The 23,242-nt window shown below is 51.2% G+C and overlaps 1 protein-coding gene across 18 annotated transcripts in view; it reads left to right on the top strand.

The window, feature by feature from the left end:
* Window positions 1-23,242, top strand: part of IQANK1 (IQ motif and ankyrin repeat containing 1) — a 62,370-nt gene that overhangs the window by 2,605 nt on the left and 36,523 nt on the right. For 17 of the 18 annotated variants that reach the window (XR_010577577.2, XR_010577578.2, XR_010577579.2 and 14 more), the window contains exon 3: window positions 3,034-3,123. Coding sequence is in view for 13 of the 18 variants with exons in the window: in XM_065519790.2 (XP_065375862.1) it covers window positions 3,034-3,123 (90 nt within the window). In the remaining 5 variants the exon portion in view is untranslated. Of the gene's footprint in view, window positions 1-2,752; window positions 2,885-3,033; window positions 3,124-23,242 lie in introns of those variants that run through there. The other variant, XM_065519792.1, reaches the window with a different exon arrangement.

The raw sequence follows: 23,242 nt of genomic DNA on the forward strand, positions 1-23,242 counted from the left end.
ACCCCGCCTTCACTGTTGTCACTCCCTTGCCCCAACTCCCATTTATTCTCTGTGCTGGCTGTGAACACATTCCAGGCTGCAGATCTGGGGTCCTTCAGCACCCAGGCCTGCGCTGGGGTCTGTGATTACTAAGAGAGTATCCCAGACTGCTCCCCAGACTGCCCCTCTGCTTAGAGTGGGCCTGGCCTAACACCCCTGGATGCCAGAGAGCTCCCAGATTCACAGGAGCAGGTGGGATGATGGTGACCACTCCTCCACACCAGGCTGGGGTTAGATCCTAGTTCCCCAAAATAGCCCCAGCTGCGTCTGAGGCCAGCAGCCCTCCTGGAATGAGGATAATGGGCACAGGCGCCGCATGCTGCTTCCGCAGTCTCTAGCCCTGAGTACACTGCACTCCAATAAACGGGGCAGGGCAGGCGGACCTGCCGGCCAGGAAACTGGGTTGCGTGGGTGGGGGCTGTGCTCTTCAGTTCTGCTACCTACTGACTGCACCCCCAGGCCTTCGCCCTGCACCGCAGCCCATACACTGCCCTGGACAGCTCTGGCCCAGCATACCTGGGTCTGCTGCAGGGACACCTCTGTCCCTGAACAAGTATCTGCCCTCAGTGCCCACTTCCACCAAGCGTTGGGCCAGCCTAGGCAGGCTTGCTGTCCCTTGGTCTTGCAGTGCCCTGTGTGGCGGGCACGGGCTTCACTTGGCATATGTGAAAATGGGCCCACAGATGCCCTGCATCCAGCCTGGCTTCCTGGCCCTCCACAGGCATCCCTAGGTTGCTGGAGTGGCCACCGCACCAACACAAGGGTCCGAGGTCCCCTCCCCGCCACCCCATCCAGGCCTTACCTGGCCTTGGGTCTGCAGTGCTTCGAGGCCCTCACTCCGGAGCTGCTCCAGGGCCATGGCCAGCTGCAGCCCCTCCACGTGCACCCAGGCCTGCTCCTCCTGCAGCTGCTGCAGCCACAGCTGCTCCTCCTGTAGCTGCTGCAGCCACAGCTGCTCCTCCCGCCACAGCTGCATCTGCAGCTGGACCTGCCTCCACCGGTCCTCCAGCAGCAGCTGCTCCTGGGCCAGGCAAAGCTGGACCTCATGGAGCCTCAGCAGTTCAGGGCCCAGGGCCGGCATGGGGCCCCCTGCTCCACAGCCTTCCATGTGCCCAGTGAGAACCAGCACCAGCTCAGACCCTGGAGCAGCAGCCGGCACCGGCCTCGAGGCTGCCTGTGGCTGCTCTGGCCTGGCCACCCTGGGGTGTCCCTGAGGTGCTGGCTCGATGCTGGTCACGTGCCCTGTAGGGGCCACCCCCGCATCACCCTGAGGGCCCCCTGGGGTGAGGGGCGGGGGCTCGACCTCAGGGCCCTGCTGCCCAGCTGCCGGCTGGGCCCTGCCTGCCCTCCTGGCCCGGTGTTTGCGAACTCGACCTCGTTTCCCAGACATGGCCCTGGATCCAGCGTCTCCTTCACCAGGTGTCTGCTCCCCAGGGGCCCTGGCTCATCGACTGGCCGGCCTCAGGCCAGCTCAGAGGGCGTCCCTGGAGGCCACAGTGGCTGTGTGCTCCCACGCCAGGCTCGGCCCCCTGTTCCAGGTCCTGCCCCTTGGCTGGTGCCCGCAGCACCGCAGCTCGGGACTCTGGCTCTGCCTGTGGGCCTCACTGACCCCACTCGGTGGGGCTGGGCCACACCAGGGAGTTTATAGGGACTCCGCGGCGTGGTGGCTCGCCTGGGCTGAGGCTGACTAACGCGCTGACACGGCGGCACGGGGTTTTACAGGCCGCAGGCCCTGCTGGCGAGACTGGGAGGGAGGCTGAGAAGCTGGAGGAGGCAGCGCCGCAGCCAGAGCGCCGGCTGTGCACAGCAACGGGCGTGCCTGGTCCTGCCCTGGGCGGCACCAATGCCCCCCGCTCCCGCCTCACCCCAGCTCCCCCAGTCCCACAGCTGGTTGAGGGAACTGCATCCTGGCCGCACTGACCCTCAGGGCCCAGACCCTCCCTGGCCACAGATAACCTGAGCCCAGCTGACCATGGGAACCCCCAGCCCGCGCACTCCGGGGGGCTCCAGGGCAGCTAGCACGCTCCCAGGAGCACCGCTGGGGTTTGGGCTTGCCCGTGGTGTTTGGTGGAGACAAAGGGTCCAGGGACACAGTGGGAGCGAGGGCAGGGTTTGGGCCACTGCACTGTGGCTGACGGGAGAGACTGGGCCCTCAAAGGCCCGCATGGCACTTTGTGAACGGATGTGGGGCCCAAAGAAAAGTCCTGGCGGTCATGGAGGTGGGGCCGGGGCTCTTGGTGCCGTCCTGCCTGGGGGCTGGCTGTCCTGCACACTGCAACAAGGGCCTGACTGGACCAGAGCTGCCTTTGGGTCTTGGGGCCGGAGGTGGGGGTACAGGGCTAGCCCCAAACACCAGCGTCCTCTGGGCTTCCTGTTGGGAGGGTGGGCTCCAGGTGGCCTCCTCCCTAGCGTTTCCCCAGCCCGGGGCCGCTGACTCACACCCACGCCCAGGGCCCCATCCCAGCCGGTTCAGTCACACTGGCCCGACTGGTTTGCCTGGCCCAACCCTGCCTGGAGCAGTGCTCCTGCTCCTCTTCAGTCCTAGCCCCAGAAGCTCAGGAGCAGAGGGACAGCCACCTGCCAGGGGAGTGCCGAATTGGACACACAGAGACGGGAAGGGCCTGGGGGAGGGACGTGGCATAAGGTGGTGGACAATGTAAGGGGTGGGGCAGGGCCAGCAGGCAGCACTGCCAGCCCACAGGGTCCTTTTAGCAGAGATGCAACCTGCCTATTCTTGGCCCACAAGAGCCTGGGTGCGTTCCTGCTGGCTGGCTCTCGCCTGTGCCTCCCTGAGGCCCGCTGTGCAGTGGAGTATGTGCTGCTGGAGGAGCCCGTGCTCCTTGAGGTTGTGTGCCTCCCTCGGGAGGAGGCCCGGGTGGGGTGCTCCCTATCTGCCAGGATGCACGGCCCTTTTGGTGCCCCATAAGTGTCTCTTGAGACCGATGGGTATGGGGGCCTCTCACCCCAAGCTCACTGACGGTCCTTTTCCCCTAGGGAAGCCCGGTGAGAACCGCCCGCTGCAGAGGAAATTGGGCCGGCAGGCAAGGGAGCCGGCGCCGGCTGAGAGCCCACAGGCCCCTCCAGGTGAGAGCCCGCGCGTCCCGCGCCCGCTGGGGTTGAGCGGGTGGGCTGTTGGCAGGGGGCTGCCCTGGGCCGGGACACGCTCGGTGTGGGCATGCGCTTGCATGTCATATAGACGTGTGGCGCTTGCATGTCATATACACGTGTGCTTGTGCGCGCGTGCAGGTGCGTGCACGGGTGTGTATGCGCGTGTACCCTCACCTGTGAGTGCTCGGCGCAGACCCGCGACACGCCCAAGCCCCTCCCGCCGCGACCGGCTCTCGCCCGCCGCCCGGGTGCGTAGCCTCTCGGGAAGACCCAGCCTTGCGCCAGTCGCCCTCGCGGGGGTCGAGGCCGCCTCCATCCCGGGTCCGCCTTCATCGCGGGTCCACCGCATCGTGCCCGCCCAGCGCGCGCCGCCCTCCGGTGGCAGGAAACGGGACACCGCGCGGTCGCCTCGGGCCAGACCGCCTTCTTAGGCTCCGCAGCTCCCACCCTGCGCTGCTCCCGACCGGGTCGGCCGCTCAAACCTTGTGCCGGGCCCGGAACCGCCCTGAGGCTCAGCAGCGCCTCCCAACGCGAACTCGTCGGTTTCCACGCGCCCGCCGCCTTCCTCACTGCTCATTCTGTCCTCGCGGCTGCCCGCCCTCCTGCTTCTGCGCTGGTGCCGCGGGCCTACTTCACCCACGGTTCCGCCTGCTCTTCCCTGGGCTCCTCTCCACGGAGCCCATAGGGCCTCGCGGCCCACATCAGGTCTGACCCTGACGCCCCTGCTGGGCATGGGCCATCCTGGCTGCAGCGTCCAGATAGATGCAGGCCTGGCACCAACAGCCAGCTGTACCCCCCAGCTCAGGCCCGGCACCGCCCATCGCCTGATTGCCTGTGTACCCCCTCACACCGCGCCCCAGGTGCCAGGATAAGGAGCTCAACCCTGTCCTGAGGACGGAAGTAGTGGCAGTTGTTTGATAAGAGCCACAGGTGCGCGGAAGCACCGCCGCGGAAGGACCCGTGGGATGTAAGCGGTGGAGCCTGTCCAGTAGCTGGGGATTTGGCCTTGGCAAGAGGCGGCTGTGAGAGGAAGCAGGGAACACAGGCAAGGTCAGACCTTAGGAAAATCTGGGGAGGATGTCCCTTTTGTCACTGAAGGCCAGCACTGGGGCTCTGCCCGGGATCATCTCCAATCGTTCCTGTGTCTTGGTGTCATTTTCTCCAGGTGCAGGCTCCTGGTGGGAAACCAAGAGGCGGCTCTTCTGCTCTCGGTGTCAGGGAAAGGCAGGGACGCCCTCATTTTGCTTTCCGTAGTTTGAGGTGGACTCCTAGCTTTCCTCCAGTACAGCCCTGCCTCACTCGCTCTGCTCTGCGGGGTGTGGGGCAGACGGGACCAGGGAGCTTCATCTGGTCGAGGGAAACTCAGACTGGAGGCCACAGGGCCAGGAGCTGCATCCTGGCTGCACTGAGCCTCAGGGCTTCCCATCAGGAGCCCGCCCCTGGAGAAAGTGACACCAAGACACAGGGAGCTCCATGACCCCTGCCATGGTCCCTCTTTTTGCTACAAAGTGGGTTTCGGGCTCAGAAGCAGGGCTGCTGGGGGTGCTGGGACTGCAGAGGCGGAGTTGGCAAGGGTTCGGGCTCAGAAGCAGGGCTGCTGGGGGTGCTGGGACTGCAGAGGCGGAGTTGGCAAGGGTTCGGGCTCAGAAGCAGGGCTGCTGGGGCTGCTGGGACTGCAGAGGCGGAGTTGGCAAGGGGGATTCTCCACATCTGCTAGGAAGTCTATTTCAGCCAGAACAGGCTGTGTCCCCTTCAGAGCAGCAGGTGTCAAGTGAGACTGCCCTGCCTCCAGACGGTAGGCTCAGGGCTGGGCACTTAGTGTTGAGGATGTGCGAGGCTCCAGCCCACGGCCGTGGCCACCCAGCTCACGTGCCTTCGGAGGAGTCCATGCTGCTGACTCAGCGCTTTCTGTGCTTCGGGGACACCTGGTCGCCATCACATGGACACGCTATTTTTGCACTCGGAGGCTATTCCAGGAAGTCCATCCAGACAGAGCACGCCGTCCCCAGCCTCCTCCTCTCTGCCTGCAGCCCTGCTCTCCCCACATGTCTGATGATCTGTAAAGAGGGCTTGTTCTGCGTGGGTGGGACTTGCTCTAGATCAGTCTTGGAAAAGGAGCTCATGCTGTTGGTGTAGCCACCATTCCTGCCCCCATGCCACTCTGCCCCAGGGCCTGCTGGCTGCTGTCCATGGTGTGGTCATGATGTCCACCTGCCTGTCTGTGCCCCACCGTGGCCGACTCTCTCTAGGGGCGTCCCTACAGGATGCAGAGCCTCCCCCTGAGCTCGGCTTTCCCTGCTCCTCACAGACCCATCCCCCAGCCTTTTCCAACTCTCCGCATCACCACTGTCTGGGGCCCTGGAGAGCCAGCCCCAGCCCTCACTGGTGTTCGGAGTTAGTGATACACAGGAAGTGGGTGATCAGGTGCCCCCGGGGGGCTGTCCCTCGCTGCTGCCCCCAGGACCTCCCTGCATGGGACTGCAGAGTGCGGGGGAGGTGAGGCTGGAGTTGATGCCAGCGTGTGGGAGCCTTTCCCAGCCTTTCCTCTGCATTGGTGCCCTCCCCAGGCGGCATCTGTGCCGCAAAAGGGGGCAAATGCGATGGGCCCGGGGACTCACCTATGTTGTCTGGGCTGGGCCCGCAAACACCGTTTCCACCACGCGGTAGTTGGCTGCTGGGCTGCCCAAGGGCGTGACTGTGGAGCAGGGAAACCCAGCCTGGGAAGGCAGCATTCCAGGAGCTGCTTTCCAAAAGAAGAATAGCCTCCACTAGGAAGGTGTGGCTGGGCCCCAGAGCCCCAGAAACCTGTGGGAGGCTCCACAGGGGCCTGCCAGAGGCTCCACACCCACCCTACCTCCTGCACACCGGATCCTCGGGACAGACAGTGTGGTCCAAGCAGCCCGGCAACTTTCACCGTAGCCAGCAGCCCTGGGCCACATTGGGGACGGCGAGCCTCTGGGTCTCTCAGTCAGCGGGTGGGGCAGTGACCCCAAACATGGCCTGTGCTGCTGCCACGGTGCTAAGGGGCCTGCCGAGCATGGGGTCTTTCTTGCTGGATGGAGGCACAGGTGCCAGAATCTGTCTTTTGCCCTGTGGTGTCCTGGTACAGCCTAGATCTGTGGACCCCTTCACCAGGTGCTTTATCCCCCACCCCCCAGAACTCCTGGGACCATTGAGATGCCCAGGAGAGGGGGGGTTCCTGTGCCTGTGTCCCCTTGCTGCTATAGCAGCCGCCACATCTACCAGCTCTGCAGGGTGGCCACTAGGCACGGCCTTGGCAGGCTGACATCGAGGAAAGCCAGCCGTGCTGCAGGTTTCCTTCCCTCTGGCTCTCCACTTCTGCCTCCCTCTTCCACTGTTTTTGGTTTGGGTTTTTTAATGTTTTGTTTTGTTTTTTTGAGACGGGGTCAGCTGTCTTGCCCAGGCTGGAGTTCAGGGACTATTCCCAGGCGTAACCCTAGCTCACTGCAGCCTCCACCTCTTGGGCTCAAGTGATCCTCCCACCTCAGCCTGAGTAGCTGGGACTACAGGTGTGTGCTCCCATGTCTGGCAAGCCTCTTTCAGTGTCACTATAGGTTTTTCTCCATCTTTTTTCATCTTTGGACTTGGGCTGTTTGACTTGAGTCTTCCAGTCTGGATTTTGCTGTTAAGATGGAAAACCTTGAGACTGCGTCTTTGCTTAGCATTTAGACATACGGCCCCTCTTCATTTGCTCAGTGGAATTACGATTGCACTTGGAAATGCGTCGTCTTGGGTGTGTTCTTTAAGCTGAACTTTTGTAGATCTGGCAGGACATTTAACACCAGGCCGTGAAGCCTGCTTCAGAAGTGACTGAAACATCTGCTTTATAGTGTATATTTTAAAAAATCATTTTGTCATATGAATAATTACACTGCCATTTACAGATAAATGAGATCAGAAACATTAGTTTCATATGTTGTAGTTTTTAGTTTCTGAATACCCATTGGATTCTTTTTCTTTTTTTTTGAGATGGAGTTTCCCTCTGTTGCCAGGCTGGAGTGCACTGGGGGTTGGCTCACTGCAGCCTCCGCCTCCCAGGTTCAGGCAATTCTGCCTCAGCCTCCTGAGTAGCTGGGACTACAGGCGCATGCCACCACACCCGGCTAATTTTTGTATTTTTAGAGACAGGGTTTCACCATGTTGGCCAGGATGGTCTCGATCTCTTAACCTTGTGATCTGCCCGCCTCGGCCTCCCAAAGTGCTGGGATTACAGGCGTGAGCCACTGCTCCCAGCCACTGGATTTGCTTTTAATAAATTTTAGTTCCTTTTTGAAAATTATCCATATTTGTGTCCATTTCATTCATATTTTCCTTAATATACTTACAATACCTATTTAAAGCTCTTTTCTGCTAAATTTAACATCTGGGCCAGCCATTCATCTGCTTCCATTAGCCAGCTTTTCTCTCTTTTTTTTTTTTTTTCTTTTCTTTGTTTTTTTGAGACAGCATCTTGCTATGTTGCCCAGGCTGGTCTCGAAATCCTAGGCCCGAGCCATCCTCCTGCCTTGGCCTCCAAAGTAGTTGGGATTGCAGGCTTGAACCATCAGGTCTGGCTCCTCTTCCAATTTTACAGACCCTCGTGATTGCATAGGATCTCCCCGGGTAATCTGGGATGGTCTTCCTGGCCTAAGGTCAGCCGATGAGCAACCTTAATTCATCTGCAATCTCCATTCCCTTTTTGCTGCATCACCTCAAGTATTCACAAGTTCCAGGGGGCAGGAGGCGGACATCTTTGGGAGACATTATTCCACCCACCAGAAAGCCCAGGAGCAGCCACAGCCCTGAGACGAGGCAGGGAAGGAGTGCTGCTGTCTGCTGGTGAAGATGAACTGCTTCTGACCCTCCCAAGTGAGGATATGGAGAAGAAAGAGTTTGCCAAGATGCTAGTCACACACCAGCTGCAGAGGCTACGTTGATCTGCTGTGGCAAAAAGACCACTCGCGGCATGGCAGCTCTCACAGGCCCTGCTGCGTCTTCAGGTTTGCTGCAGTCTGTCACCCACGGTCGTTATTAATTTGTTTTCACAAAGGCCGGGCAGGTGAACCTAATGGAGATAGGAACCACCACACCTGCTTCCCTGGTCTCCGATGTTGGTGTTAACCTCTGCAGTTCCTCAAGCAAAGCACTTCTTCTGTCAGGCTCACTGTCTTGCTGGAGGGAAGAAGTTCCACAGGCTCTCACTTGGTTCTTCCTACCATAATGACCCTTACTCCTCTGGCCAAGGAGCCAATGTGAGCGTTCAGCTGGCAGCTAAGAATGTGTATCCCAATAAACAGGGCACATCTGCAGACCCACTGGACCCATTAGGGATGGACTTGGGCCACAGTGCCTTCCGTGACTTCCATAAACAGAGGGCCGTGGTGATCCTGTCAAAGTCCTGGCGCCAATGTCAGTGTCCGGCTACACACCACGTTCCCGTCCTCGAAAAGCCTCTCTGTGCCCCTCTATGTCGGTGACACTTAACCCTGGCAAATGGCCACAGACTCCTTCGGGGACAGAGTAGGAGCGTAACTGGTGGGAGTGGTTGGCATGCTTTGTGCTGGGAGAGCTTCCAGCCCCTCTTCACTTTGGCAGTTGTGAGTCTGAATTTCACTTACATCTGGAGACTGGGAGAGACTGTGGCAGCTGCTGTCTGGCTGGCAGAGCCTGATGTGTCTCTGATCATACTCACTGGGTCAGCAACACCCTACTGACCTCTTCTTATCCAGAATCCCACATCCCAGTTGATATTAGGGCAACCAGTTCCCTGGCTGTTTTCCCCAGTATCAACCCAAGCTTACAGAAGACAGTCACCATAGAGCTCCTGAAAGATGCCAGGAGTTCACTCATTCATGCATTTCTTTTTTTTTTTTTTCTTTTTGAGGTGGAGTCTCGCTCTGTCGCCCAGGCTGGAGTGCAGTGGGGTGATCTCAACTCATTGCAACCTCCGCCTCCTGGGTTCAAGCGATTCTCTTGCCTCAGCCTCCTGAGTAGCTGGGACTACAGGTATGTGCCACCATGCCTGGCTAAATTTTTAATTTTTTGAAGAGATGGGTTCTCACTATGTTGTCCAGGCTGCTCTTGAACTCCTAGGCTCAGGTGATCCTCCCACCTTGGTTTCCCAAAGTGTTGAGATTACAGGTGTGAGCCACTGTGCCCAGTCTTTGGAGATTTTTGATTACTGATTTAATCTCCTTGCTAGTTATATGTCTATTCAGATTTTCTATTTCTTCATGATTTAGTCTTGTTAAGTCTTGTGTTTCTAGGAATTTGTCCACTTCATCTAGGTCACTCAATTTGTTGGCATATAATTGTTCAGAGTACTCTCTTATGATATTTTTTATTTCTTTATTTTTTAAATATTATTTATTTATTTATTTTTGAAATGGAGTCTCACTCTGTCGCCCAGGCTGGAGTGCTGTGGCGCGATCTTGGCTTACTGCAAGCTCCACCTTCCGGGTTCACGCCATTCTCCTGCCTCAGCCTCCCGAGTAGCTGAGACTACAGGCATCTGCCACCACGCCTGGCTAATTTTTTGTATTTTTAGTAGAGACGGGATTTCACCATGTTAGCCAGGATGGTCTCGATCTCCTGACCTGGTGATCCACCCGCCTTGGCCTCCCAAAGTGCTGGGATTACAGGCGTGAGCCACCGTGCCCAGCCAATATTTTTTTATTTCTATAGAATCAGTAGTAATGTTCCCACTTTTGTTTCTGGTCTTGGTAATTTTAGCCTTCTCTCTCTTTTTTTTCTTAGTCCATCTAGCTAAAAGTTTGTCAATTTTGTTGATCCTTCCAAAAAATCAACTTTTAGTTTCATTTATTTTCTCTACGTTTTTATATTCTCTATTTTGTCTATCTCTGCCCTAATCTTTATTATTTCCTTCCTTCTGCTAGCTTTGGCTTTAGTTTGGTCTTCTTTCTGTATTTCCTTAAGTTGTAAAGTTAGGTAGGTTATTGATTTGAGATCTTATTTATTAATTTGAGCATTTATAGCTGTAAATTTCCCCCTTAGCACTGCTTTTGCTGTATCTCATAAGTTTGGTATGTTGTGTTTTTGCTTCCATTTGTTTCTAAGTATTTCCTAATTTTCTTTGTGATTTCTTTTTTGATCGATTGACTGTTTAAAAGTGTATTGTTGGCCAGGTGCGGTGGCTCACGCCTGTAATCACAGCACTTTGGGAGGCCGAGATGGGCAGATCACGAGTTCGGGAGATCGAGACCACCCTGGCTAACACGGTGAAACCCCGTCTCTACTAAAAATACAAAACTTAGCCAGGCAAGGTGGCGGGCGCCTGTTGTCCTGGCTACTGGGGAGGCTGAGGCAGGAGAATGGCGTGAATGTGGGAGGCGGAGCTTGCAGTGAGTGGAGATCGTGCCAGTGCACTCCAGCCGGTACGACAGAGTGAGACTCCGTCTCAAAAAAAAAAAAAAAAAAAGAGTGTATTTAAAAAAAAATAGTATATTGTTTAATTCCACCATTTTGTGAATTTTCCACTTTTACTTCTGTTATTGATTTCTAACCTTATCCCACTGTGGTCAGAGAAGATACTTTGTACAGTGTGATTTTTAAAAATCTATTGAGAATTAATCTGTGGCCTAACATATGGTCTACCCTTGAAAATATCCCATATACACTTGAGAAGAATGTATATGCTATTATTGGGTAGAGTGTTACTGTATGTCTGTTAGATCTAGTTGGTTGATTGTGTTAAGTCCTTTTCTTTTCTTCTCCTTTCGTTTATTTTCTTAGGCAGGGTTTTACTCCTGTCACCCAGGCTGGAGTGCAACGGCACAATCTCAGCTCACTGCAACCTCTGCCTCCCGGGCTCAAGCGATTCTCTTGTCTCAGCCTCCCAAGTAGCTGGGATTACAGGCATACACCACTGCACCTGGCTAATTTTTGTATTTTTTGTAGAGACAGGGTTTTACCGTGTTGCCCAGGGTGGTCTTGAATTCCTAAGCTCAAGTGATCTACTCGACTTGGCTTCCCAAAGTGCTGGGATTACAGGTGTGAGCCACCATGCCCAGCAAGTCCTTTATTTCTTTACTTATCTTCTTATCTTCTACCTGGTTATTCTGTCCATATGAGGGGGGGTATTGTCTCCAACTATGATTGTGAAACTGTCTATGTCTCCCTTCAGTCCATTGTGTTGGCTTTTGCTTCTTATATACAAATATAAATATATATGCGTGTGTGTGTGTGTGTGTGTGTATATATATATATATACTTTTTTTTTTTTGAGAGGGGGTCTCACTCTGTTGCCCAGGCTGGAGTGCAGTGGCATGATCTCGACTCACTGCAACCTCCACCTCCTGGTACCTGGGATTATAGGCATCCGCCACCATGCCTGGCTAATTTTTGTATTTTCTGTGGAGATGGGGTTTCGCCATGTTGGCCAGGGTGGTCTCAAACTCCTGACCTCAGGTGATCTGTCTGCCTGAGCCTCTCAAAATGCTGGGATTACAGGTGCAAGCTACCATGCCTGGCCTGCTTCATATATTTTGATGATCATACATTAGGTACATACATATTTATAATTATGACATATTCTTGCTATATTGAACTTTTTTTTGATACATAATGTCCTTCTTTGTCTCTTGTGAACTTTTTAAAAAAATTTATTTTTATTATTTATTTATTTATTTTTTGGAGGTGGAGTTTCGCTCTTGTTGCCCAGGCTGGAGTGCAATGGCACGTTCTCGGCTCACCGCAACCTCCGCCTCCTGGGTTCAAGTGATTCTCCTGCCTCAGCCTCCCAACTAGCTGGGATTACAGGTGCCGGCCACCATACTCAGCTAATTTTGTATTTTTAGTAGAGTCGGGGGTTTCTGCATGTTGGTCAGGCTGGTCTCGAACCCCTGACTTCAGGTGATCCGCCCTCCTCAGCCTCCCAAAGTGCTGAGATTACAGGTGTGAGTCACTGTGCCTGACCTTCCTTGTGAACTTTTTTTTTTTTTTTGAGACGGAGTCTCGCTCTGTCGTCCAGGCTGGAGTACAGTGGCCGGATCTCAGTTCACTGCAAGCTCCGCCTCCCGGGTTCACGCCATTCTCCTGCCTCAGCCTCCCGAGTAGCTGGGACTACAGGCGCCCACCACCTCGCCCGGCTAGTTTTTTGTATTTTTTTAGTAGAGACGGGGTTTCACCGGGTTAGCCAGGATGATCTCGATCTCCTGACCTCGTGATCCGCCCGTCTCGGCCTCCCAAAGTGCTGGGATTATAGGCTTGAGCCACCGCACCCGGCCAACTTTTTTGATTTAAAAATCTGTGTTGTCTGATGCTAGTAGAGTCATTCCTGCTCTCTTTTGGTTTCTATTTGCATGGAGTGTCTTTTTCTTTGTTTTCATTTTCAATGTTTGTGTTTTTTAATCTAAAGTGAATCTTTTGTAGACAGCATATACTTGGATCAGGGGTTTTTATCCATCCTGCCAATCTGTCTTTTGATTGGAGAGTTTAATCCGTTTACATTTAAAGTAATTAGTGATAAGGAGAGGCTGGACACAGTGGTTCATGCCTGTAATCCCAGTGCTTTGGGAGGCTGAGATGAGAGGATTGCTTGAGACCTGGAGTTGGAGACCAGCCTGGGCCACATTCTACAGAAAATTAGCCAGGCATGGTGGCATGTGCCTGTAGTGCTAGCTACGTGGAAGGCTGAGATGGGAGGATCACTTGAACCCAGGAGTTTGAGGTTACAGTGAGCTATGATTGCACCACTGTACTCCAGCCTTGGTGACAGAGCAAGACCCCATCTCTAAAAAAAAAATAATAATAATAAAATAAAATAAATAATTACTGACAAGAAATGACCTACTTCTGTTATTTTGCTGTTTGTTTTCTATATGCCATATAACTTTTTTGTCCCTCATTTCCTGAATTACTGTCTTCTTTTGTGTTTAGTTTATTTTTTTGTAGTGAAATGTTTGAATTTCTCCCTCAATTCCTTTGGTATATATTCTATAGGTTTTCTTTGTGGTTACTATGGGGTTTACATTTAACATCCTAAAGTTCTAACCCTTCAATTTGAATTTATGCCAGCTTAACTTCAACGACATTAAAAACTCTGTTCCTTTACACCTTTGTCTCCACTCCTTTCAGTTGCTGATGTCACAAAATTACATCTTTATACCTTGTGTACCCCAAAACATAAATAATTCTTATGAATGCACTGATCTCTTAAATTAGGAAAAAAAATGGAATTACAAACCAAAATTATAGTAATAATAGCTTTTAAACTAATAATTTAAAAATGTGGACTGGGTGTGGTGGCTCAGGCCTGTAATCCCAGCACTTTGGGAGGCTGAGATGGGTGGATCACCTAAGGTCAGAAGTTCAAGACCAACCTGACCAACATGGTGAAACCCCGTCTCTACTAAAAATATAAAAATTAGTCGGTTGTGGTGGCAGGTGCCTGTAATCCCAGCTACTTGGGAGGCTGAGGCAGGAGAATCACTTGAACCTGGGAGGCAGAGGTTGCAGTGAACCAAGATCACACCATTGCACTCCAGCCTGCACAACAGAGTGAGACTGCATCTCAAAAAAACAAAAGTGGCTGGGCACGGTGGCTCACGCCTGTAATCCCAGCACTTTGGGAGGCCGAGTTGGGTGGATCATGAGGTCAGGAGATTGAGAGCATCCTGGCTAACATGGTGAAATCCTGTCTCTACGAAAAAATACAAAAAATTAGCCAGGTGTGGTGGCAGGCACCTGTAGTCCCAACTACTCGGGAGACTGAGGCAGGAGAATGGCATGAACCTGGGAGGCGGAGCTTGCAGTGAGCCAAGATTGAGCCACTGCACTCCAGCTTGGGCAACAGAGCAAGACTCCGTCTCAAAAAAAAAAAAGTGTGTGTGTGTGTATATATAGGATTTAATATATATATAGTATAATATATAATATATTTTATATATAATATGTTATATATATATTAAATCCTATAGAAAACAAAACATAGACTTAGAAATTAATCCTTTTTTTTTTTTTTTTTGAGATGGAGTCTCACTCTGTCCCCCAGGCTGGAGTGCAGTGGCGTGATCTTGGCTCACTGCAAGCTCTGCCTCTCAGGTTCACACCATTCTCCTGCCTCAGCCTCCTGAGTAGCTGGGACTACAGGTGCCTGCCACCGTGCCTGGCTAATTTTTTTTTGTATTTTTAGTAGAGATGGGATTTCACCGTGGTCTCAGTCTCCCGACCTTGTGATCTGCCTGCCTTGGCCTCCCAAAGTGCTGGGATTACAGGCGTGAGCCACCGTGCCCGGCCCACATGTTTACCTTTATTGAGATCTTTATTTCTTCTTAACAGCTTTGAGTTACCATCTAGTGTCCTTTCATTTCAACCTACAGGACTTCCTTGAGCATTTCTTGCAGGGCAGGTCTAGTAGTAACAAACTCCCTCAGCTTTTGTTTATCTGGGAATGTCTTATTGTCTTCCTCACATGTGAAGGATAGTTTTGCCGGATATAGGATTCTTTGTTGCCAGTTGTTTTTTTTTTTTCTTTTAACACTTTATTTATTTTTATTATTATTTTTTTTATTTTTGAGAGGGTACCTTGCTCTGTTGCCCAGGCTGGAGTGCAGTGGCACAATCTCGGCTCACCACAACCCCTGCCTCCCAGGTTCAAGCGATTCTCCTGGCTCAGCCTCCTCAGTAGCTTGGATTATAGGCGCCTGCCACCAGGCCCAGCTAATTTTTGTATTTTTATAGAGACATGGTTTCAGCATGTTGGCCAGGCTGATCTCAAACTCCTGACCTCAGGTGATCTGCCCACCTTGGCCTCCCAAAGTGCTGGGATTACAGGCATGAGCCACTTCTTTTAGCACTTTAAATATATTTGCCCTCTGCCTTCTGGCCTCCAAGTTTCTGATGAAAAATCTGCTTGTCATTTTATTGAGGATCCCTTGTATGTGACAAGTTGCTTCCCTCTTGCTGCTTTCAGGATTATCTCTAACTTTGTGTTTCAAACGTTTGACTATAATGTGTCTCAGTGTGGGTCTCTTTGAGTTCATTTTACTTGGAGTTACTTGAGCTGCTTGGATATTTATATGCATGTCTTCATCAAATTTGGGAAGTATTCCGCCATTATTTCTTCAAACATAGTCATATGCTGCATAATGACATTTTGGTTATCGATGGACTGCATATATGATGGTGGTCCTCAAAGATGATAATACTGTATTTTTATTGTACTTTTTATGTTTATATGTACTTAGATACAAAAATACTTACCATTGTGTTATAATTGCCTAAGTATTAAATACAGTAACATGCTGTACACATTTGTAGCCTCGGAGCAATAAGTTATATACTCTATGGTTTAGGTATACAGTAGCTATACCTTGTAGGCTTGTATAAGTACTCTCTATGATGTTCACACAATGATGAAATCACATTAGGATGTATTTCTCAGAACACATTTTTGTTGTTAAGTGATGCATGACTGTATTCTCTCTGCCTCTTTCTCTTTCTTCTCTTTCTGAGGTACCCAAAATGTATGTGTTGGCCCATTTGATGGTGTCCCACAGGTCCCTTAGTCTCTGTTCATTTCTTTTTTCTTTTGAGACAGGGTCTCACTCTGTCACCCAGGCTGGAGTGCAGTGGCACGGTCACAGCTCACTGCAACTTCGACCTCCTTGGCTCAAGCAGTCCTCCCTCCTCAGCCTCCTGAGGAGCTTGGACTACAGGTGTGTGCCACCATGCCTGGCTAATTTTTGTTTTTGTTTTTATTTCTCGTAGAGACAGGGTTTTGCTAAACATGTTGCCCAGGCTGGTCTTGAACTCCTGGGATTAAATGACCCACCTGCCTCAGCCTCCCAAGGTTCTGGGATTACAGGTGTGAGCCACTGTGCCTGGCCTTTTTGTTAATATTTCCACTTCATTCATACATTTTTCTTGACTTCTTCCATGTCTTCCTTTAGTGCTTGAGTTCTTTAAGATAATTGTTTTAATTCTTTGTCTAGTAGCCATGCTATTAAGGTTATTTTTAGGGAAAATTTCTTTTCTTTTTTTTTAGATGGAGTCTCGGTCTGTCTCCCAGGCTGGAGTGCAGTGGCATGATCTTGGCTTACTGCAACCTCTGCCTCCCGGTTTCAAGTGATTCTCCTGCCTCAGCCTCCCAAGTAGCTGAGATTACAGGCGCCCGCCACCACATTAGGATAATTTTTGTATTTTTGGTAGAGACAGGGATTTCACCATGTTGTCCAGGCTGGTCTGAAACTCCTGACCTCAGGTGATCTGCCCGCCTTGGCCTCCCAAAGTGTTGGGATTATATGTGTGAGCCACCATGCCCAGCTTTTCTGAGATAGTTTCTGTTGATTTATTTTTGTTTTCATTTGGATTGGCCATACTTTCCTGTTTCTTTGTATGCCTTATGAACTTTTGTTGAAAACTGGACATTTGAATCTAATAATGTGGTAACTCTGGAAATCAGACTCTCCTCCTTCCCCAGGGTGTGCTGGGTTTTGTTTGTTTTCTTTTCTACTGTTGTAGGCTGTCTCTGTTCCAAGGCTCAGCTGGGGTATAAACTTAAGGTCTTCTTGGGACCCTTCTGAGCCTTTCTTTGGCATTTATGGTCACTTTCTAATTTCCCCAGTATATACAGTTGTTTTGAATGTCCTAGTGTTTCATGTTTGGCTCCTAAGAAGAGAAAAAGAAATAAATTCAGAGGGAAAAAAGGCACCAGCTCTTTAAATCCCTGGAAGTCACTTCAGTCAGAGGGGGAGGGGCTTGCAACAATGTGGGGAGGGGCCATGACAACAGCTGCTGCTGCTTTGTCTGCCCTTCAGGATCCATTGCTGCTTAACAAGTGACCACAAACCTCATGACTCTCTTATCATCTGGCCGTTTTTGTGGGTCGGGAGTCCTGGCACAGTCTAAATGGATCCTCTGGCTCAGCACCTCTTACAAGGCTAATGCCAAGGTGTTTCAGCCAGGGCTGCATTCTCATCTCCAGGACTGACTGGGGAAGGATGCACCTGCAAGCTCCCATACTTGTTGATGAAATTCAGTTCCTTGTGGGAAGTTGGGCTGAGGGTCCTCATGTCTTGCTAGCTGTCAATCTTGCTACATGAGCCTCTGCCTAGGACATCTTGCAACATGGCAGCCTAATTCATCAAAGCCTGCAGGGGAGTCTGCCATCAAGACAAAGGTAGCGATCTTATGTAACATAATTACGGGAATGATGGACATCCCATTATGTTCGCTGTGTTCTCTTGGTGAGAAGCAAGTCACAGGACCCACCCACACTCAAGGGGAAAGAATTACACAAGGCATGAGTACCAGGAGCAAGAATAACCGGGGCCATTATAGAGCTTTCTCCCACAGCACCATAAATCAGTCACTGATTCAAAGCATATACTACGTCCCATAAGATACAATGATATATTCTCAGGATACAATCTCCCAACTGGCACTGCAACCAGGTCTTAAGGCCACTAAACCATTCTATCACGCCAGCTGCCTCTAGAGCCAGGACACCTAGTAACACCAGTGCATTCCATGGGCAAGAAGTTAGCTGGAAAATAAGTTCCTTAGTCAGCATCAATGTTGTGTATGTTACTATGATGTGGAATAAATATTTTATTTTATTTATTTATTTATTTATTGAGATGGAGTCTTGCTCTGTCCCCAGGCTGGAGTACAATGGCGTGATCTTGGCTCACTGCAACATCCGCCTCCCAGGTTCAAGCAATTCTTGTGCCTCGGCCTCCCAAGTAGCTGGGATTACAGGTGCCCACTACCACGCCAGGCTAATTTTTGTATTTTTCGTAGAGACGGGGTTTCATCATGTTGGCCAGACTGGTCTGTGGATGGCACTCTTTACCTCAAGTGATCCGCCTGCCTTGGCCTCCCAAAGTGCTGGGATTACAGGTGTGAGTCACTGTGCCTGGCTGGAATAGATATTTTATAAATTCATGGTGGCATGAATCATTGCAGTCAAGAACAAATTCATATCTAGAATCCATTCCTCCAGTGAGGACACACAGTGCCCCTTCATGATGGAAAGGGTTCAGTGTGGTCAGCCTGCTGGCAGGTGGCTGAGCCCCCAGAAGTGGAGCTATGCTGGGGGCTCGGTGTCCATCTCTGCTGCTGGAAGGTTCAGCATTCAGTGGTGGCAGCCTTGAGGCGAGGAAGATCTATATAGCACAGCCCATGCAAAGCCCCCATCTCTGCTGCTGCTCATTGATAAAGCATGAAGGTGGCTGGAAAGTGTGACTGCCATCCACAGTGCATGGCGTCATCCTCCTGATGATCCCTCTTGGTACGTCTCCCCAAAATGCATGACTCTGGTGGACATTTGCAAAGGTGCACAACATCTTCACATTCTGTGCTGTTCACCTACATCCTCTTTCCCAGATGTCCTTCTTACCAATCTTCTAAGCCTGCTCTTTTTGGTATCTAGCCAAACCGTTAACTATCACCAGGAACAAAGTCAATATGTTCTTCCATGGATCTCTTAGTCCCGACAAAATGGACAACAAAATTCACTGCTCAAAGTGCTTCTCATTGCCAGGCACACTCCTGACAAGGCTGGAGCTCAGTACACCCCGAGGGACTGTCTGAGAACCAGGGCTGCTTTTCCTTCCTTGTCAGTCAGGTGACTATGAGGAGCTTCCCGTGATGCCATTGGTGTGGATCAAGAGGGAGGAGGTGATGGAGGAGCACTCCGTGTCACAGGCAGCTGAGCTGCCAGGACCTTTGCAAACCCAGTTTCTTATGTTTCATCTTCATTTGATGATGAATTGCTGGTACACACGCCCAACCTCATGGCTTGGTGGGTCTGGTACCATCAGTTCATGATGACTATCCCAAATTGTGTAGTTATTGGATGTCTTGTGATTAGGCATCAGTGCTTGCCAGGGCCCCATAGCAAACCAGAGTTTGTTTCTCAAAAGAAGAATAGCTTAGGCTCATGCCTGTAATCCCAGCACTTTGGGAAGCTGAGGCAGGAGGATTGCTTGAGCCCAGGAGTTTCAGACCAGCTTGGGCAATGCAGTGAGACACTGTCTCTACTAAAAAAGTTAAAAAAAAAAAAAAATAGGCCGGGCGCGGTGGCTCAAGCCTGTAATCCCAGCACTTTGGGAGGCCGAGACGGGCGGATCACGAGGTCAGGAGATCGAGACCATCCTGGCTGACACGGTGAAACCCCGTCTCTACTAAAAAATACAAAAAACTAGCCGGGCGAGGTGGCGGGCGCCTGTAGTCCCAGCTACTTGGGAGGCTGAGGCAGGAGAATGGCGTGAACCCGGGAGGCGGAGCTTGCAGTGAGCTGAGATCCGGCCACTGCACTCCAGCCTGGGTGGCAGAGCGAGACTCCGTCTAAAAAAAAAAAAAAAAAAAAAAAAAAATAGCTGGGTGTGGTGGTGCACACTTTTAGTCCTAGCCACTTGGGAGGCTGAGACAAGAGGACTGCTTGAGCATTGGGAGGTCAAGGCTGCAGTGAGCTGTGATTGCACCACTGCTCTCCAGCCTGGGTGACAGAATAGCACCCTGTCTTAAAAAAAAAAAAAAAAAAAAAAAAGTTTTATGCACAAGAGGGCATGACTGCTCTAAAACTCTAGGGTTCTGTGCTGTGATTTTCTTACTGGGTTTCTCCAGAAGCTTCAAACAGTATTCATTTGTGCAACTGGCAGTCTGAGTGTCACTGATCTATTGGGTCATAAGGCTCAAGTGGTAAAGCAGGTGGCATTGAATGCTGGTCTTACTGCACAGCCTTTTCTTGCCCAGGGGCCAACTCAAAGCCAGCAGACCATGAACTACTTAGTGAAATGGGTTGCAGGGCTCCAGTGTTGCCTTTGAAAAAGCATATAGGCCTGCAGATATGCCCGGTTTATAGTGGCAGGTAGTGTAAGGTACACAATGTGTTTTTCATCTTAAATTTTTTTTTTTTTTTTAGAGATGGCATCTCACTGTGTCACCCACTCTGGAGTGGCATGATCATAGCTCATGGCAGCCTAGAACTCCTGGGCTCAAGCAATTCTCCCACCTCAGCCTTTTGAGTAGCTGGGATTTTACAGGCCACTGTGCCTGGTGTATTTCATCTTTTAGGTGATATTCTAACATGCCCCAGGCAATTGGATTCCTAGAAACGTCACTGACATTGTAGGACCCTGAATTTTCATGGTTTGCATGAAAAGATCATTTCTTACTCAGGCATCCAAGGTATTTGCTACTCTGTGTTCATTTAGTCCAATCAGGATAAGTTCACCAATATAGTGTATCAGTTCATGCTTGTGGGGGTCAAGCCAATAAAGATCTCTGGATTAGATTACCTCAGAGAGTGGGCACTGACCCAGCAGTGAGACAAGAATGTGAGGGTATTTCGTCAGCCCTATTAAGTAAAAGCAAACTATTTCTGGTTATTCTTGCAAATTATTATTTTTTCACATTCTAAAAGGCAAAACAGGCTGGGCGCAGTGGCTCACACCTGTAATCCCAACACTTTGGGAGGCCAAGGAGGGTGGATCACCTGAGGTCAGGAGTTCGAGGCCAGCCTGACCAACATGGAGAAACTCCATCTCTACTAAAAATACAAAATTAGCTGGGCATGGTGGCACATGCCTGTAGTGCTAGCTACTCGGGAGGCTGAGGCAGGAGAATTGCTTGAACCTGGGAGGCGGAGGTTATGGTAAGCCAAGGTTGCGCTACTGCACTCCAGCCTGACAACAGAGCGAGACTCCATATTAAAAAAAAAAAAAAAAAAAAAAAAAAGATGAAACATTTTATCTGGGTGAAGGGATGATTTAACTCATGAAACTCGAGAACACAAGAACAACAAAAATACTTTCCTTGAACATTTTTAGCTAGAATGACCATTATGTAGCCATTATGTAGGCATTCTCCTACATAAAACATTATTATTTTCCCACTACTCCAAAGGAATCAAATAAATAATTTTACAGTGAAGGGGCCTGGATCAAAACTGAAAGTGACACCTGGCCCCCGAGAAACATGAATCACAGGTCCCTGTGCAGGTCCCAGCGTCCAGTCCTCCAAGAACCAGCACTGCTGGAGCCTGGCTGTGGTTTCTTCCTTCCCCGATGGGACCAGCTGGAGGTCCACAGAGGCCAAAGATGACAACACGAGAGGTGGTCAAAACCAAGGTTTCCTTGCGCTTCCTTTGTCTTCTTCCATGGCCTGGCCTGAGTGCTGCAGCTGGGCCCCAGGAGACGAGCTCCTCACCCAAGCTGGAGAGCATCTGCTGTGCCCGCCATGCCAAGAATAGCTCCGGTGGGCTTTCTCCATAGCATTTCTTTGCGATGGCGTCCAAGTTGGTGGGATGAGGCTCTGGGATGAGATCCTGCATTTGGCCGGATATGACTCATTACTTATCTTCGACTGCCATGAAGAGGTTCTGGAATACCACGATGCTCCAGGAGAAGCTGCTGGCTGGGCTGCAGGCAGCAAGAGACATGGCCAGCAGCCATCACAGCAGTACTGCTTCACACTAGGGATGTGGAGGTTACAGTCCTTCACCAGCAAATCCCTCCTCTCACAAACATAGCCTGGTTCATCCATGATGAGGCGCTTCCCTTGAACAGAGTTCCAGCCCTGATTGCTCAGGCAACTGCTACTGCCCAGGTTAACCTGCACTTTCCATGGGCTGGGCTGGTCATGGTCTTGAGCCTGGAGGAGAGTCCTATGTCTCACTCCCTCTCTTCCCGCCTGAAGGTGCTGCTGAGGACATGGACGAGGATAGCCTGGGCAAGGGCCCCACATGCTCAGCAGCCCCATCCTTGTGAATTATTACAGGAAGAAAAGCATTTTCCAGCCAGTGGCCCACTCCAGGTGCCAGGGGTCATGTTGATTTGCTCCGGAAAATATATCATATTTGTAGCAGCAGGTGCAGTTGGAATAGCCACCTGCTGAGCTTTGTGAAAATCCACAGACGTTCTCCAGGGATGCCCGCCTTCCGCCTCGCCCAGCTAGGGAGTCAAGTGGGGCTGTGCTGGAGATCACCAGCCCTGCATCTTTCACATCTTTTGGGGGTAGCACTAACCTTGGCAGTTTCACCAGACATGCAGATTTGAGTTCATTAGCCTGGTAGGAAAGACAAATTGCAGGACTTCCATTTAACTTCTTATAGCATGACAGCAATAACCCTGTGGGTCGCAGAGCTGATGCGAGGATGCTGCCAGTTTCTCGGATGTCTTTTTAGCTACACACTCAGGAACTTTTACAAACTGACCACAGGCAGGCTCTGCAGAACTCCCAGGCCCAGCTTGAGATGAACTTGGACCACAAATGCATGATCCCTGACCATCAGCCGCCACTTTAACTGGTGGACCACCATGGTGTTTTGGGGCCCCAGAATTTGGCACTCACCAAAATCAGTGATCTGTGGGCCCTGAAAGCGCAGGATGTCGCCCTTGTCTGGAGCACCTCACTGAAGGGGCAGTGGCTCCCGTGGGGAGGGCTGGGAGGGCAAGTCCTGAGCACCTGAGAGCCCAGGGAGCCTGGCTTCCTTGTCAACCACAGGTGAGGACAAGGACAGGAACAACCAGATCAGCTGCACAGCTGTGTCTTTTAGGGTCTGTCTCCTGGCACGTTCTGGTGCCAAGTACTGCATCTATCAGAGTACGGTCAGGAAACAGAAAACTTACTACCTTTAAGTATTTAAAATTGTAAGGCTTGCACGGTGGCTCATGCCTGTAATCCCAGCTCTTTGGGAGACTGAGTCAGGTGGATCGCTGGAGCGCAGGAGTTCAAGACCAGCCTGGGCAACATGGTGAGATCTCATCTCTACAAAAAAAAAAAAAAAAAAAAAAAGCGAGCGTTGATAGTGGCAGGTGCCCCTAGTCCCAGCTTCTGGGGAGGCTGAGGTGGGAGGACCGGTTGAGTCTGCGAGCTGAGGCTGCAGTGAACCCTGAGCGTGACACTGCAGTCCAGCCTGGGCGACAGAGGGAGACCCTGTGTCCAAAATAAATACAATAAATACTAAAGTTTTTATGAAGAATGGCCAAACAGCAATTATAAGTCTAAAGTAACAAGAGCTCCCTGAGCTCCCACGGAGATGATTCCGGAAGCAGCGATGCCCGAGTGGGAGCAGAGGGGCAGCGGGGGTTTTCTGCGCTCTGCATCGCGGCGGGGCCCTCCCAGGAGC

Source organism: Macaca fascicularis, chromosome 8 (assembly GCF_037993035.2).
Source record: "Macaca fascicularis isolate 582-1 chromosome 8, T2T-MFA8v1.1".
In the NCBI taxonomy this organism is placed as follows: Eukaryota; Metazoa; Chordata; class Mammalia; order Primates; family Cercopithecidae; genus Macaca; species Macaca fascicularis.